Below are 16703 nucleotides of genomic sequence, written 5' to 3' on the forward strand. Positions count from 1 at the left end.
TCTTATTTCTAGTTTGAATTCAGCCATTGGATCTTGTTATGTCTTCGAACTGGCCATGGTCACACACCAAATCAGTGACGGAGCTAGGATTAGAACTCAATACCTGCTTTTCAGCCCTTTGCTCACACCATTATCCCATAACTTCTCTAGACAGGGACGAACACGTCAAAGGCCCACAGCTGGTATATTAAACACTTCCATGTGGTCCAAACGTGTCTTAAAAAGAGACCGAGCTACCAAATGTTTACAGGGGAACAAAATTTAGTCTTGCAGCAAAAGCAGCTTCTTCTGATAAATACGCTTTTCATAAAGCAAGCAACTTCAGCTGCTTGCAGTTAGCCAGACAATTACTAGCCCCATTATTTGCCCTTAAAGCCACAGAACTGTGTCATTTCCAGTAGTGCTTATTTAAACCAGGTGAGAGGCAGGGCAGGGTAGTATTAGGCTCATGGCAGGCTGGAATCCTGACCCAATCTCTCTTTCTTATGGCCACAGATTCTCCCTCCTCACCACCATAGCGCCTCCTTGTAGTGTCACCCTGGGAACTAGCCAGTCCCTTTACTTTCACCTGGGAATTAGCAAGTACTCTAAGGGTTAGTTACAAGAGCTACAATGTATGCACAGCTAGGTCTCGATGAACATATATGTCTATATAATAGGGGATATCTGCAGCCTTTCTCCAATCAAAAATACAAGCCCAAATATAATGTAAACCATATAAAGCCACCCACAACCTGCTTCCAAAAAATAATGCTCCCTTCATAATTAATTTCAGTTAAAACAACAAAGCCTGAGGAGCTGTGAGGTGCCTTTTGTTTCCTCACTGCTGAGTCTCTTATGGCATCAGTTCTCTTACCATGAAGGCAGCGCAGTGAGAAAATAGCAGGGCACTTTCCTCCCACAACTCCTCACTTTTCCAGGTTGTTTGTCCACTGTGAATTGCAGCCACTGTCAGCCCCTCCCTCACCTGCCACTGGTTTTTGATCAAGGCATCTGAATGTAGGAGTTTGTGCGATTTTTTTTTTTTTTGTTCTTCTGAATTAAAAAATATGAATAGTAAAGCCTGACATTACCTGAGGGACTTGAGAGTAGGGTAGAAATAAGGGCCTTGCAAAGGCAGGGTGGACTAGTGGGTAGGTCACTGGACAAGGCCTTTATGAGAGATGCGTTTGAGTCCTGGCTCAGCCACAGACATCGTATGTGACTTTGGGCAAGTTATTGAATCTATCTGTAAAGTTAAAAAGGGGGATAGTACTTGTCTGCCTCATAGTGGTGTTGTGAGGATAAGATCCACCGACGACTCTGAGGTGCTTAGATACTACCATTATGAGGGCCATGTAAGTACTTAGACATGTCGATAGGAGCTGCAGACCAGACCTGCCCTTACTGTTTTGTAGGGCCAGATTGTTACAAATAGGAGCTGAGTGGGGAAGATGAGTGAGATGTGACCGTGGAGCACCATTAGGAGATTACGGCATGTGGCATGGAGGAAGGAGATTGCTTTACTACCTCTCAGTATTATCCTCTTCACTAGATAGCCTTTTGTATCATGCTTTGGATTGTGGCTGGTGCTCTCCTTCACTTGCTGGCCACAGCCAAGAGTGAAATGCCTCGTAGTCCCCTTGGCTCAGCCCCCCTTCTTGGTAGAACTATTGCCCATTGTGAAGGGTGTATTGGGTTATTTTCCTCAGTTTGCCCCAAAGCATTTTTTTTTACGTGTTAAATGAAATCACGGGCTCTGTCTGTGTGTTTTCTTTCTTGCTCGTGGAGCCAGGAATGTGGAAGTCAGCAGGTGATGAACTCCTCAGCCCGGGGCTCAGAAGCAGTGGGGTATTTATGAACATCACATGCTTGTGTGCTCACAGTGTACTTTCCACCAGCCAAACGCCAACAGGCAGTTTCCTGGGGGGTTGTGACTGTGGAGATGTGACGTCTGTGTCATTGCGGTCACACACTGTTGTTTCTCTCACACGTGCGCTTGCGTCTCTGGGCATGGAGCACTGTTCCCCAAATGCTTCCATTGGCTCAGTGGCCACCATTTTCCATCTATGACGAACTGAACTTCTTTTAAAGACAATTAAAAAAATATTTGAAGGTATTGAATTGTCAGGATTTATCTCAAATGCCTCCTGCGACACTTTCTTCAGCCCTGATCCTACAGGCACTTAAGCATGCGTGCGACTTTACTCTGGGGGTACTCTGTAGTCCTGCTACGGTCAGTGAGACTGCTCACATCAGTAGTTAGGCACATGCGTACGTGCTGACAGAGTCACAGCCTTGTTTTGGGTCTGTCAGTGTGCACGGAACTCTCAAACAAATTACTGTTCAAAGGTGTACGCACTTATTTCAGGAAAAACTTCCAATCAAATGATTCATCTTCTGTATCTGGAGCATCCCTGCAGCTCCTTCTGGGGGCTGGCAGAACTGCCCCGAGCTTCACTGCGGGTTCTTTCCCTCAGATCATTGATTGGAGCAGCGGGTGGTTACTGGAGTCATGAAATGGTCCTCTACATCTACAGCATGTTTAGCCCAGGCTGCTCAGGAAGGAATCTGGGGTTTTCACTGCTGTTATGGTCCTTTTCTTTTTGTCTTCACATCTCCTGCTCCACTTTAGTCAGTTAGTGGGCCCTACTTTTAGTCCACACTTACTGGCCTCTCCTGGTGTGCGTCTGTCCGCCAGCCTCCATACATTCACACCTACCTGCTGCTTTGTAAATGTAATGCTAACACTCTTCTTGTTGCAGGCGGAAGATTCTTCAGTGGGAAATGCTCCAGCTTGTCAGGAGCACGTCAGTTTCCTATGATCCAGAAGATGGTGGAGTCTATGGCCCAGCTGCAGGAGGAGAAGCTGCAGCTTCAGGAAGAGCTGCTGGCACTGCAGGAGAAGCTTTCTGCACGGCAGAATGAAGAACTTGCTGTGTCTGTCCAGCTGCAAGATCAGGTACTGCACAAGATGGGGGAGGAAGAACTCTGGGAGTGAACCGAGACATTTTTCAGGGTCCAGATCCCAAAAGGTATTAGGTTCCTAGCTTCCATTGATTTCAAAGGCAGTTAAGTGCCTAAATACCTTTGAGGATCTCAACCAAGGTGTTTAGGCCAACATTGTAACTTACGAGTAAATTGCTATGTTCCAAGTGCTCTCACACTCAATATCTGATCTAATTCCTCTTATAGAATAACAGAATCATAGAATAGAATCATAGAATCTCAGGGTTGGAAGGGACCTGGTCATCTAGTCCAACCCCCTGCTCAAGGCAGGACCGATCCCCAACTAAATCATCCCAGCCAGGGCTTCGTCAAGGCTGACCTTAAAAACCTCTAAGGAAGGAGATTCCACCACCTCCCTAGGTAACGCATTCCAGTGCTTCAGCATCCTCCTAGTGAAAAAGTTTTTCCTAATATCCAACCTAAACCTCCCCCACTGCAACTTGAGACCATTGCTCCTTGTTCTGTCATCTGCTACCATTGAGAACAGTCTAGATCCATCCTCTTTGGAACCCCCTTTCAGGTAGTTGAAAGCAGCTATCAAATCCCCCCTCATTCTTCTCTTCTGCAGACTAAACAATCCCAGTTCCCTCAGCCTCTCCTCATAACTCATGTGTTCCAGTCCCCTAATCATTTTTGTTGCCCTCCACTGGACGTTTTTCAATTTTTTCACATCCTTCTTGTAGCGTGGGGCCCAAAACTGGACACAGTACTCCAGATGAGGCCTCACCAATGTCGAATAGAAGGGAACGATCACGTCCCTTGATCTGCTGGCAATGCCCCTACTTATACAGCCCAAAATGCCATTGGCCTTCTTGGCAACAAGGGCACACTGTTGACTCATATCCAGCTTCTCGTCCACTGTAACCTCTAGGTCCTTTTCTGCAGAACTGCTGCCTAGCCATTCGGTCCCTAGTCTGTAGAGGTGCATGGGATTCTTCCGTCCAAAGTGCAGGACTCTGCACTTGTCCTTGTTGAACCTCATCAGATTTCTTTTGGCCCAATCCTCTAATTTGTCTAGGGCCCTCTGTATCCTATCCCTACCCTCCAGCGTATCTACCACTCCTCCCAGTTTAGCGTCATCTGCAAACTTGCTGAGGGTACAATCCACGCCATCCTCCAGATCATTAATGAAGATATTGAACAAAACCGGCCCTAGGACCGACCCTTTCGGCATTCCACTTGATACCGGCTGCCAACTAGACATGGAGCCATTGATCACTACCCGTTGAGCCCGACAATCTAGCCAGCTTTCTATCCACCTTATAGTCCATTCATCCAGCCCACACTTCTTTAACTTGCTGGCAAGAATACTGTGGGAGACGGTGTCAAAAGCTTTGCTAAAGTCAAGGAATAACATGTCCACCGCTTTCCCCTCATCCACAGAGCCAGTTATTTTGTTGCTAAGAAGCACATATTTTAAAGCAGATATTTTGCAAGACCTAGATACACAATGTGTTGTGCTCCCTCTGTTGGCTCTGCGTAGCAGCAGTCAACTCACAGGTCTAGTGCAGGAGTCATGGAGGAATGTTGGGGGGAGCGGTGATGCCAGGCAGCTTGGACTTCAGCCTGGTGTGGCAGGTGCCACCTCCACCTCTTTTTTTGGTCTGGGTTGCGGGGGGCGGGGGGGACGCAATCAAAAATTGTAACTCAAAGCGGGGGCTGAGCTCAGAAAGTTTGAAAACTGCTGGTCTAGTGGTTAGGGCAGGACTCTAGGAATGAGGACTTTGAGTTCTGTTCACAGGTCTGCCTTTGGCTTTTTCTGATTTTGAACAAGTCACTAAGCAGCTGCATGCTTCAGGTTCCCTGTCTAATCTTCCGCTGAATCAGTTTTGTGGCATTTCAATAATCTCATGAAGTGCTTATAAATCCTTTGATGAAAAGAGCTTGTTAAGCACCAAATATTGCTGCCTAGCAAACCTACTCTCAGAGCTATGCTGTGATTGTCCATTATACTAGTGCACAAAGGGCCCAGCACGATAGGTTTGTGGTATGAAATAAGCAAGTTAATTCTAGTGTCATTCAAAAGGCAGGAAGTAAAAAACACATTTAAAAATCAGTTTTCCAGCTGAGAAGGAGAAAACTGATAAGAGAATAGGTATGTGGGTGGGTGGATGCGGGGAAAAGGGTGGTGCATGAAGTACAAAGACATTCTTTAGTTTCTAAGAAAAAACAACCGATGTTTTAAAGTCATTACCTGGTTGTTTGTCAAAGTGTAGCAAGATTGTGCGACACTGGTAACCACCGCCGATACAAAAAAAATAGCATTTATTTGTGAGAAAGTGGGACTACAGTGGGAAGGGGGGTTGGTTTATAACTCTAGATGTAACTATGGTCTGATTCTGCTCTTAATTACACAGATCTAAACATGACCGAATAATTGTATTGAGTTCAGTTGGGTTACTCTGTATGACACCAGTGTGCATAAGTTAAAGCAGAATCTGGCCCTATACCAGCTGACAGAGAGAGAGAGAGAGAGGCATTGTATACAGGAGGCAAATCTCTGCTAGGGAAAAACATCTAGTTAGCATGTGGACAAAGGAGAAGGATAAATTAATATGTCCCATTTCTTTAAAGAGACTTTAAAGGCTAAAAGAAAAGGAGGACTTGTGGCACCTTAGAGACTAACACATTTATTTGAGCATAAGCTTTTGTGAGCTACAGCTCACTTCATCGGATGCTGTAGCTCACGAAAGCTTGTGTTCAAATAAATGTGTTAGTCTCTAAGGTGCCACAAGTCCTCCAGAGTAGCAGATTAACACGGCTGCTACTCTGAGACAGTAGTCCGGTTACTCCCAGACCCAAAGGACCAGTCATGTATACCAGGTCAGTTGCACTTTAGATCTCGCACTAAAGATAAAGCTTGTAGCCAGTCCTGTCAAACTATCTAAAGATTTATTAACTAGGAAAAGGAAACAAGACCTCCTTTTCTTTTTGCGAATGCAGACTAACACGGCTGCTACTCTGGAACCTGTTTAAAGGCTAAGAGATACAAAGGCCACACCTACGTGCCAGACCTAGCTAAGAAAACCAGTGGGTGTCATTTCTAGCAATTGTGGCCAGGCTGCAGATACAACCAGTGAGGTCTAACCAGGCAAGCAACCAGGCTCCACCTATTTTTGCAGGAAGGGGTGGGTCTCCACTGCAGGAGAAGTGAATCAGTGTCTCCTGTGGTTGTCTTTAACTTCAGCTGAGGAAGAGAGATGAGCTGGTATTTTCTAATTTAACACTGTGAGTTTTCTGCTAATGAATTTAGGGTTAAACAAACGCTGATGTTAAATGTACTGATAATCACTTATTCTGAGTGGCATTTGTATCACAGGTGAATGCTTGTCTGCAAATACTATTAATTCTAAAGACATTTCAAGACTGACCTAGGTGACTGACTGGCTAACGTTGGAATGGTATGAAGTGTATAAATCCATTCCCGGATAGATGGCTATGTGTAATGCAGACTTGCTTTTGATAGATTTTTACTTGTTTTTTGTGTCCCCACTGTAAGGACCAACTATTGTAAGTGTCCATAGGTTTTCACTCTTTTTAGAGAGATGCTGTTGTTGTTGCTTTGAAATAGTGTAAAATTTCAATGTTAAAGGGAAGTAAAATGATTAAAATCTAAGGTATGGATATTTAAAAGATTAATTATTCTTAGTGATTTTTAATCCATTAGATCTGTTCTTTGCATTTCTCTCAGATTGGACAATGAAAACAGCTCAGTCAGTCGCAACTTTTTTAACTTTTTTCTTCACTTCCTTGTTCTCATGCACTTGCACAGTGCTGCCGTATCTGGGGCCTCTCTTGTTTAAAAACAAACTCCTAATTCTATTGGTCTTCGGTTTTGTCGAAGTTTGTCTTTATAAAAGCCTAATTGTTAGGCAATGTATGACTTCTCAGTGTACTTTTTTAAATGGAACAGCAAGTGTGGGGTGGGATCTGAGTTACCCAGGAAAGAATTCTCTGTAGTATCTGGCTGATGAATCTTGCCCATATGCTCAGGGTTTAGCTGATCACCATATTTGGGGTCGGGAAGGAATTTTCCTCCAGGGCAGATTGGAAGAGGCCCTGGAGGTTTTTCGCCTTCCTCTGTAGCATGGGGCACGGGTCACTTGCTGGAGGATTCTCTGCTCCTTGAAGTCTTTAAACCATGATTTGAGGACTTCAATAGCTCAGACATAGGTGAGAGGTTTTTTGCGGGAGTGGTGGGTGAAATTCTGTGGCCTGCGTTGTGCAGGAGGTCAGACTAGATGATCATAATGGTCCCTTCTGACCTAAATATCTATGAATCTATGAATCTCAGAATATGGTAATACCATGTATTTAAGTACTCATTCTAACTTCATCTCATTAGATGGGTGTAACTTAAAGTGAGCTTAATTAATTGTAGCATAATGTAAACATGTATTTGTTTTAAGTCAGCAGTTCCAAACTGAAAAGGAGGACTTGTGGCACCTTAGAGACTAACAAATTTATTTTACTCCTTTTCTTTTTGCGAATACAGACTAACACGGCTGCTACTCTGAAACAGTTCCAAACTGTGGTCCACAGATCACTGAGGGGCTGCAGAGAGCTGGGTGGTCACATGGTAATAGCTCCTTCTCTTTGTTTCCAGTTGTTAAATGCTATTAAAAGAAGCTGAAGTATGTGAATAGTCTGCTAACATTTCTTTCCCTTGTACTTGCCTGCTGTGGCTGCCACAGGGATGTTCCATGATCACAGGTGGAGGGGAAGCACTAATGAGAGTCTCTTTCTGTTAAGAAATGGTTCACTCTATAGGAAAAAATTGAGATCCTTTATTATAAGCTAAAAAATAAAAACTGGTATTAATGGTCACGGGGAGTCAGACCACCTATAGTAACTCCATTGTGGAAAGACTGTTTGGGTTCAGTTCTCTGGTGGGATCCACTCCCAGCACAAGGGACTTTCAAGCTGATGTAAAAGCTCCATAGACCCACCTCTTAGCTCCTGTTTTAGGGTATGTGTCCAGGGTCGGTAACAGTTATCCCAGGGAGAGGGAAGGGATGTGGTTTGAGTGCACGCTGCTCTGTCTGCTCTCATAGGGAGGCATGAGAAGCAAAAAATTTGTTAGAGACCCCTTGAGATAGCTCTGACTAAAGCCAGGGGGCAGAGCGCTCTTCAGCTACTATGGGACCACTTTTGGCCACCCCAATCTTCATTCTGCATTGAGCACTAAGATGGGGGAAAATAGAATTGGGGTCTTTATATGGAGAAGTGCACACCACCAGATCTTTGTGTCTAAAGACCCTGCTTCTACACCAGTCAAAGAGGTGGGTCTGAGAGCCAGAATGTAAACTTAGGAGAAGTCTGAAGTGTGTGTGTGTGTGTGTGTGTGTGGTGCAGGGGAGAGAGGGGAAGGTTGTCAAGCTGTCCTGGAGTGGCTCAAGAGTGTGGGTACCAACCCCAGGGCAGACTGTTGAGAAGCAGGTCACAAACACCAAATTGGCAATGAGTTCTATACTTAGATTTCACCTATTAAGTGTAAACTTCTCAGGCAACATAACAGCCTAACCGTGGAGTCACAGATGGTTCCCTTGGGTACTCAACCTAGGCAAGCTAGCTTTTGTGCTAGATGGTGCCCTACACCAAAACTCACAACAGTAGTCCGCAAAAAGAAAAGGAGTACTTGTGGCACCTTAGAGACTGAAGTGAGCTGTAGCTCACGAAAGCTTATGCTCAGATAAATTTGTTAGTCTCTAAGGTGCCACAAGTACTCCTGTTCTTTTTGCGGATACAGACTAACACGGCTGCTACTCTGAGACAGTAGTCCGGTTACTCCTAGACCCAAAGGACCAGTCATGTATACCAGGTCAGTTGCACCTTAGATCTCGCACTAAAGATAAAGCTTGTAGCCAGTCCTGTCAAACTATCTAAAGATTTATTAACTAGGAAAAGGAAACAAAAGAGTTATTTACAAGGTTAAAGCAGGTAAATGTACACACACTCTGAAGGTAATAGAAGTTTGTATAATAAGCAAGCTCTATATGTACCTTAGGGCTAGCCTACATTAAGCAGCCGGGGGACCGCATGCTTATGCCTATAAATCTTGCCCTCTAGAGTCTAAGCAGAATAGAGTTATAGTTTCTCCTTTGTAGGGATGTTTGAGCTACCAGCTCACCTGATGGGAGGATTCAGAGTGGTAGCCATGTTAGTCTGTATCAGCAAAAACAACGAGGTGTCCTTGTGGCATCTTAGAGACTAACAAATTTATTTGGGCATTATGTTCAGATAAATTTGTTAGTCACTAAGGTGTCACAAGGACTCCTCGTTGTTTTTGCTGATGGGAGGAATTCACTTGCATGTCTCCTCTTCCAGGGGGCTGGCGGGGTGGGGGTGGGGGGAGCAATCAACAAAGTCTTTTATCTTCTTTGATGTTCCACAATAGTTCTTCTAGTGTTGATGGGCCTTCTCTGTGGGACAGGACATGACACCTTGTGTTGTAGGCCAGCATTACACACTAACTAATGTCTCTTGCCAATCTGGTGACTGACACAGCTACAGAGGTTTACAATGCAAATGCTCAAATATTACCTTACAATATGGTGTACAGATGTTATAATGAAGATTAATGCACAAAGCAGTTTACAAGCATTCAATAAAGTCTAGACACTAAGCCCATTTTTAGAACTCGAATACTTGTTTTAACAATACTAACACTAATCAGGTACTAATGCGGAGAGCGGACTAGATGATACATCTGAGGGAAGGGAACAGAAGGAGACTCCGGTGATTGGAAGGCATGAGATGCACTGTCCTAGGGATGGGGGTTCCACGACCACTGCTCCCAAGAGGAGGAGGTGGGTGGTGGTGGTTGGGGACTCTCTCCTCAGGGGGACTGAGTCATCTATCTGCCGCCCCGACTGGGAAAACCAAGAAGTCTGCTGCTTGCCAGGAGCTAGGATTCATGATGTGACGGAGAGACTGCGGAGACTCATCAAGCCCTCGGATCACTACCCCTTCCTGCTTCTCCACATGGGCACCAATGATACTGCCAAGAATGACCTTGAGCAGATCACTGCACACAACGTGGCTCTGGGAAGAAGGATAAAGGAGTTTGAGGCGCAAGTGGTCTTCGCGTCCATCCTCCCTGTGGAAGGAAAAGGCCCGGGTAGAGACTGTCGAATCGTGGAAGTCAATGAATTGCTACGCAGGTGGTGTCGGAGAGAAGGCTTTGGATTCTTTGACCATGTGATGGTGTTCCAAGAAGGAGGAGTGCTAGGCAGAGATGGGCTCCACCTAATGAAGAGAGGGAAGAGCATCTTCAGGCTGGCTAACCTAGTGAGTAGGGCTTTAAACTAGGTTCACCGGGGGAAGGAGACCAAAGCCCTGAGGTAAGTGGGGATGTGGGATACCGGGAGGAAGCATGAGAAGGAGCGCGTGAGAGGGGAGGGCTCCTGCCTCATACTTGAGAAAGAGGGATGATCAGCGAGTTATCTCAGGTGCCTATACACAAATGCAAGAAGCCTGGGAAACAAGCAGGGAGAACTGGAAGTCCTGGCACAGTCAAGGAATTATGATGTGATTGGAATAACAGAGACTTGGTGGGATAACTCACATGACTGGAGTACTGTCATGGACGGATATAAACTGTTCAGGAAGGACAGGCAGGGCAGAAAAGGTGGGGGAGTTGCATTGTATGTTAGGGAGCAGTATGACTGCTCAGAGCTCAAGTATGAAACTGCAGAAAAATCTGAGTGTCTCTGGATTAAGTTTAGAAGTGTGAGCAACAAGGGTGATGTCGTGGTGGGAGTCTGCTATAGACCACCGGACCAGGGGGATGAAGTGGACGAGGCTTTCTTCTGGCAACTAACAGAAGTTACTAGATCGCAGGCCCTGGTTCTCATGGGAGACTTCAATCACCCTAATATCTGCTGGGAGAGCAATACAGCGGTGCACAGACAATCCAGGAAGTTTTTGGAAAGTGTAGGGGCCAATTTCCTGGTGCAAGTGCTGGAGGAACCAACTAGGGGCAGAGCTCTTCTTGATCTGCTGCTCACAAACTGGGAAGAATTAGTAGGGGAAGCAAAAGTGGATGGGAACCTGGGAGGCAGTGACCATGAGATGGTCGAGTTCAGGATCCTGACACAGGGAAGAAAGGAGAGCAGCAGAATACGGACCCTGGACTTCAGAAAAGCAGACTTTGACAACCTCAGGGAACTGATGGGCAGGATCCCCTGGGAGAATAACATGAGAGGGAAAGGAGTCCAGGAGAGCTGGCTGTATTTTAAAGAATCCTTATTGAGGTTACAGGGACAAACCATCCCGATGTGTAGAAAGAATAGTAAATATGGCAGGCGACCAGCTTGGCTTAACAGTGAAATCCTTGCTGATCTTAAACACAAAAAAGAAGCTTACAAGAAGTGGAAGCTTGGACAAATGACCAGGGAAGAGTAAAAAAATATTGCTCGGGCATGCAGGAGTGAAATCAGGAAGGCCAAATCACACCTGGAGCTGCAGCTAGCAAGAGATGTTAAGAGTAAGAAGAAGGGTTTCTTCAGGTATGTTAGCAACAAGAAGAAAGTCAAGGAAAGTGTGGGCCCCTTACTGAATGAGGGAGGCAACCTAGTGACAGAGGATGTGGAAAAAGCTAATGTTTTTTTTGCCTCTGCCTTCACGAACAAGGTCAGCTCCCAGACTACTGTACTGGGCAGCACAGCATGGGGAGGAGGTGACCAGCCCTCTGTGGAGAAAAAAGTGGTTCGGGATTATTTAGAAAAGCTGGACGAGCACAAGTCCATGGGGCCAGATGCGCTGCATCTGAGAGTGCGAAAGGAGTTGGCGGATGTGATTGCAGAGCCATTGGCCATTATCTTTGAAAACTCATGGTGATCGGGGGAGGTCCCGGATGACTGGAAAAAGGCTAATGTAATGCCCATCTTTAAAAAAGGGAAGGAGGAGGATCCTGGGAACTACAGGCCAGTCAGCCTCACCTCAGTCCCTGGAAAAATCATGGAGCAGGTCCTCAAGGAATCAATTCTGAAGCACTTAAAGGCGAGGAAAGTGATCAGGAACAGTCAGCATGGATTCACCAAGGGCAAGTCATGCCTGACTAATCTAATTACCTTCTATGATGAGATAACTGGCTCTGTGGATGAGGGGAAAGCGGTGGACTTGTTATTCCTTGACTTTAGCAAAGCTTTTGACACTGTCTCCCACAGTATTCTTGCCAGCAAGTTAAAGAAGTATGGGCTGGATGAATGGACTATAAGGTGGACAGAAAGCTGGCTAGATTGTCGGGCTCAACGGGTAGTGATCAATGGCTCCATGTCTAGTTGGCAGCCGGTATCAAGTGGAGTGCCCCAAGGGTCGGTCCTGGGGCCGGTTTTGTTCAATACCTTCATTAATGATCTGGAGGATGGCATGGATTGTACCCTCAGCAAGTTTGCAGATGACACTAAACTGGGAGGAGAGGTAGATACGCTGGAGGGTAGGGATAGGATACAGAGGGCCCTAGACAAATTAGAGGATTGGGCCAAAAGAAATCTGATGAGGTTCAACAAGGACAAGTGCACTTAGGACGGAAGAATCCCATGCACCTCTACAGACTATGGACCGAATGGCTAGGCAGCAATTCTGCAGAAAAGGACCTAGGGGTTACAGTGGATGAGAAGCTGGATATGAGTCAACAGTGTGCCCTTGTTGCCAAGAAAGCCAATGGCATTTTGGGCTGTATAAGTAGGGGCATTGCCAGCAGATCGAGGGATGTGATCGTTCCCCCCTATTCGACATTGGTGAGGCCTCATCTGGAGTACTGTGTCCAGTTTTGGGCCCCACACTACAAGAAGGATGTGGAAAAATTGGAAAACGTCCAGTGGAGGTCAACAAAAATGATTAGGGGACTGGAACACATGAGTTATGAGGAGAGGCTGAGGGAACTGGGATTGTTTAGTCTGCAGAAGAGAAGAATGAGGGGGGATTTGATAGCTGCTTTCAACTACCTGAAAGGGGGTTCCAAAGAGGATGGATCTAGACTGTTCTCAGTGGTAGCAGATGATGACAGAACAAGGAGCAATGGTCTCAAGTTGCAGTAGGGGATGTTTAGGTTGGATATTAGGAAAAACTTTTTCACTAGGAGGTTGTGAAGCACTGGAATGTGTTACCAGGGAGGTGGTGGAATCTCCTTCCTTTGAAATTTTTAAGGTCAGGCTTGAGAAAGCCCTGGCTGGGATGATTTAGTTGGGGACTGGTCCTGCTTTGAGCAGGGGGTTGGACTAGATGACCTCCTGAGGTCCCTTCCAACTCTGAGATTCTGTGATTCTATGAACACAGAGGTGAGCCAGTCTGAGCCCTGCTCTGTGTTACAGAGTTAGGCAGCTTATGTCCACCTAACTCTGTAAGAGTCTAGTGTAAAATTTTGCTCCCGCCGACGTAACTCACCCGGGACACCAATTTAATAACTCTGCCTCCACAAGAGGCGTAGCACTTAGGTCGACACAGTATCAGTGTAGACCCTGCGTTGCTTACATCGACCGTTGCTGGCTTTCAGAAGCTGTCCCCACAGTGCTCCACACTTACGGTTAAATCAGTGCAAGCGCTCCTGGTGGGGATGCGCACTGCCCACACAAGGAGAGTCGTGTGGACATGCAAAAGTGATGTAAATACGGTGGTGGTGCTATGGCAATGTAACTTAGGTCAATATAATCTTGTAGTGTGGACATACCCTCATTCCAGCTAAGTATTTGTCAGTGCTCAGTTGAGACCTGGAGGCCCGGCATGAGCTGGCACCTGCTTTGCCAACGTCAGAGGGTTTAGCTCACCTTTTGTGGCTGCTCCAGCACTCTGGCCGATGCTGTTGAAACACAGGTTTTGTCCTGGCTTTATCATAATCCTCTGGGAGTTTGTCAGGCATCCCCTCGCTACCTTAGAGTAACTCAGGTTCCATTCGTGTGTCTGCATTGCTGCCATAACCCTCCCACTCCTGCCATCCTGTGAGATTGAGAGCTCTGACCATGAGACAGAGCCCAGCTCTCTTGGCTGGCAACAGGAAGCATTAAATGTTGACCAGAAAGGCTGCCCATCAGACAGTCTCTTGAAATATTGAAATACCCTTGCAGCTGTCCTGAGGGTAAACATGATGTGCATGGTGTAATCATCTGCAAAAGTCCCCCTTACCGTTTATCACCCTGTTCTGGTCAAATTTAGCCTATTATCCTGCAGGTTGCTTCAGGCAGATAGACAACTGTACCTGTGTGAAGCCCCACTGGAGTCAGTGGGGCTCAGCACAGGTGCGGGGGTCTGCCTGTGTGGCTCTCATTGCAGGATTGAGACCGTACCATGTAAGTGCTTTGGGGGCGAGGACGCTGTATTTTGTCTTTAGTGAAGCCACAGCACACAATGGGGGTGCTGTAAAGTCAAAATAATGGGCTCCTGTGGTGTAGCTGGTGTGACGTCTCTGAGATTGCACTGCAGCGGTTCAGGTTAGTCATTTTTTCCAGTGGATTTCCTTGTCTGACACCGATAGAAGAATAGGACCAGGTAGAGCAGAGAACTAAGTGAGAGCTCTGCAGAAATCCCGTACGTTTTGCCAAAATCCCTCACTTCTCTTGTTCATCGGTATGAAGATGGGTACACTAGTACCGTCCAGTCAGGGCTTAATCTGAAAGAGTTGCTGCAGCTCGAGTGATTTTTTTTACATTCGTAACAGATGCAGCAAGCCCAGAGGTGCCGGGGCTATGGACTGCCAAGCTGCCAGGTGCTGGGGCTCAGTCCTAGCAAGCCCTGGGACAAATTAAGCACTGCCTACAGACTTCGATCTACTGTATCCCTGGAGCGGATATCCCTTACACACATGGAAGGAGAACGGAGTGCTGTACGCGGAAAAAAATATTCTTTGACGTCTGTTTAGGAGGATTCTCCTTCATGAACCTCGCCATATAAAAGGAATTTAAAAGCCACTGCGAGAAAAAAAAAGTAATAGACATCTTCCTAGAAGAAAAAGCAAAAAGTGCCAGAAGCTGGGAATGGGAGACAGGGGATGGATCACTTGATGATTCCCTGTTCTGTTCATTCCCTCTGGGGCACCTGGCATTGGCCACTGTTGGAAGACAGGACACTGGGCTAGACGGACCTTTGATCTGACTCAGTATGGTCGTTTTTATGATACAGGAAAGCAAAGACCCCTGGCGAGGAGGGGACGATTTGATCTCTGAGCACAGCTGGGGTGGAAGATTTCTCCAATAAGAAACAACATTTTTTACCCATTAAAGTTTCTCCCAAGAGTTGGTGAAAGAATGGAGGACAAGCTGTCAAAATGCTCATGTGGTAGAGGAGGTTACCTGAAAAAAAAATCTTTTTTTATTTTTAATCCTCAAACGTGCATTGAGGCAAAAAATGAGTATTTGGTGTGGGTAGCACTCAAATGTGCAAGCAATTATCAGAGGAAATGGGATGAAACTGAGCAAAGAAAACTTTTGCTGAATATCAGGAAATAGTCCTAACAGTGTGGTCTCACTCTGAGGAATGATTTGCTCCAGGGCAGTGGTGGGGGGCCCATTATTTGGAACTAAAACTGGATTGGAGAAAATACTGCCAGGTATCTGCGCTGATCGCAGGTGTGGAGTAAGGGACCAAATAAGTCTATTTCCTTTCCAGCTTGAATCTTTTTATGTTCCCACTTTCTGTTGATGTTTTCAGTGGCAGCTCACAGTTAGCCAGGGCTGCTGTGTACCCAGTTCTCTCCAGAAAAGCTGCCTACATGGTATTCTACAGTCATATTAGCAGAAATAAAGAGAGTGCGTTGCTTGTTTGATGAATAGCACCCCATGTAATTTGGGGATTGCTGGTATGGTTCGTTGTCTTCTCAGGGCCAGCTTGGTAGTCTTTGACATTGCTTTCTCTGGGGTGGGGGGTTCCGCAACTCGTAACTACCCAGTCTATCGGTCTGGCTCTGTGGCTTGTAGGAAATTCATGATTTTTCCCTTTGGGCCTTAAAGCCCCTTATTTTTGTGCCGGAGCATTGCAGCTTCAAGTGAAGCTGTGTGTAATTTGAGCTGGTGTGTGTTGGGAGGAGGTGTTTGTGGTCAAAATAAAAAGGGGACCAGCCTAGTCAACTTGTGCCTGTGTTGACAGGTTGAAAATCTGAAGGGGAAACTCCTGGATCAAGCTCAGGAAGTGAACAGACTCCATTCTGAGTTGGTGAGCCTTTGGAAACTTATCTGTTTTTTGTATCTGTATTACATGTGTTTTTCCCCTGAGGAAATGGTTACATTCTTGGTTGAAGTTGTTGGTTGTTGTTGGTCCTTAGTATTTTACATATGAGACAGTAAAACAGGGAGAGAAAAGAAAGAAATCTCAGTGCAGATGGGGATTGTTTAGACGCCTAAGGGTGATGAATGAAATACTCCCAGAACCATAGGTTTGACCCAGATGGATTTGGGCCAACCTGAGGTAGATAAATTGAAGTCCATTAAGTTACATGGGAGTTTGTCCAATGCAGCCTTAAAACAGAGGCCCTGGCACTCTTCTCCATAGCAGGAGTTTGCTGCTGGTGTCCTTGGACAAAATTTCCCATGCCACTATTATTGTGGTATTCACTGGCTGCATTCTGCCCTTCACCCCAGAGATGGCTGCATTTCGGGAGTACCATATGTGTACAGGTTTCAGAGTAGCAGCGGTGTTAGTCTGTATTTGCAAAAAGAAAAGGAGGACTTGTGGCACCTTAGAGACTAACCAATTTATTTGAGCATTGTTAGTCTCTAAGGTCC

General features: G+C 45.9%; 1 protein-coding gene across 5 annotated transcripts in view; it reads left to right on the plus strand.

Annotated features, from left to right (window-relative positions):
- The window catches only part of KIFC3 (kinesin family member C3), a 47576-nt gene that overhangs the window by 14925 nt on the left and 15948 nt on the right, over positions 1–16703 (plus strand). For 3 of the 5 annotated variants that reach the window (XM_074968487.1, XM_074968484.1, XM_074968485.1), the window contains exons 5-7: positions 2745–2941; positions 7484–7567; positions 16069–16134. In XM_074968487.1, coding sequence (XP_074824588.1) covers positions 2745–2941; positions 7484–7567; positions 16069–16134 — 347 coding nt within the window. The remainder of the gene's footprint in view (positions 1–2744; positions 2942–7483; positions 7568–16068; positions 16135–16703) is intronic. The other 2 variants (XM_074968482.1, XM_074968483.1) reach the window with 2 other exon arrangements.

The sequence above is a fragment of the Natator depressus genome, chromosome 12, assembly GCF_965152275.1.
Source record: "Natator depressus isolate rNatDep1 chromosome 12, rNatDep2.hap1, whole genome shotgun sequence".
NCBI lineage: Eukaryota > Metazoa > Chordata > Testudines > Cheloniidae > Natator > Natator depressus.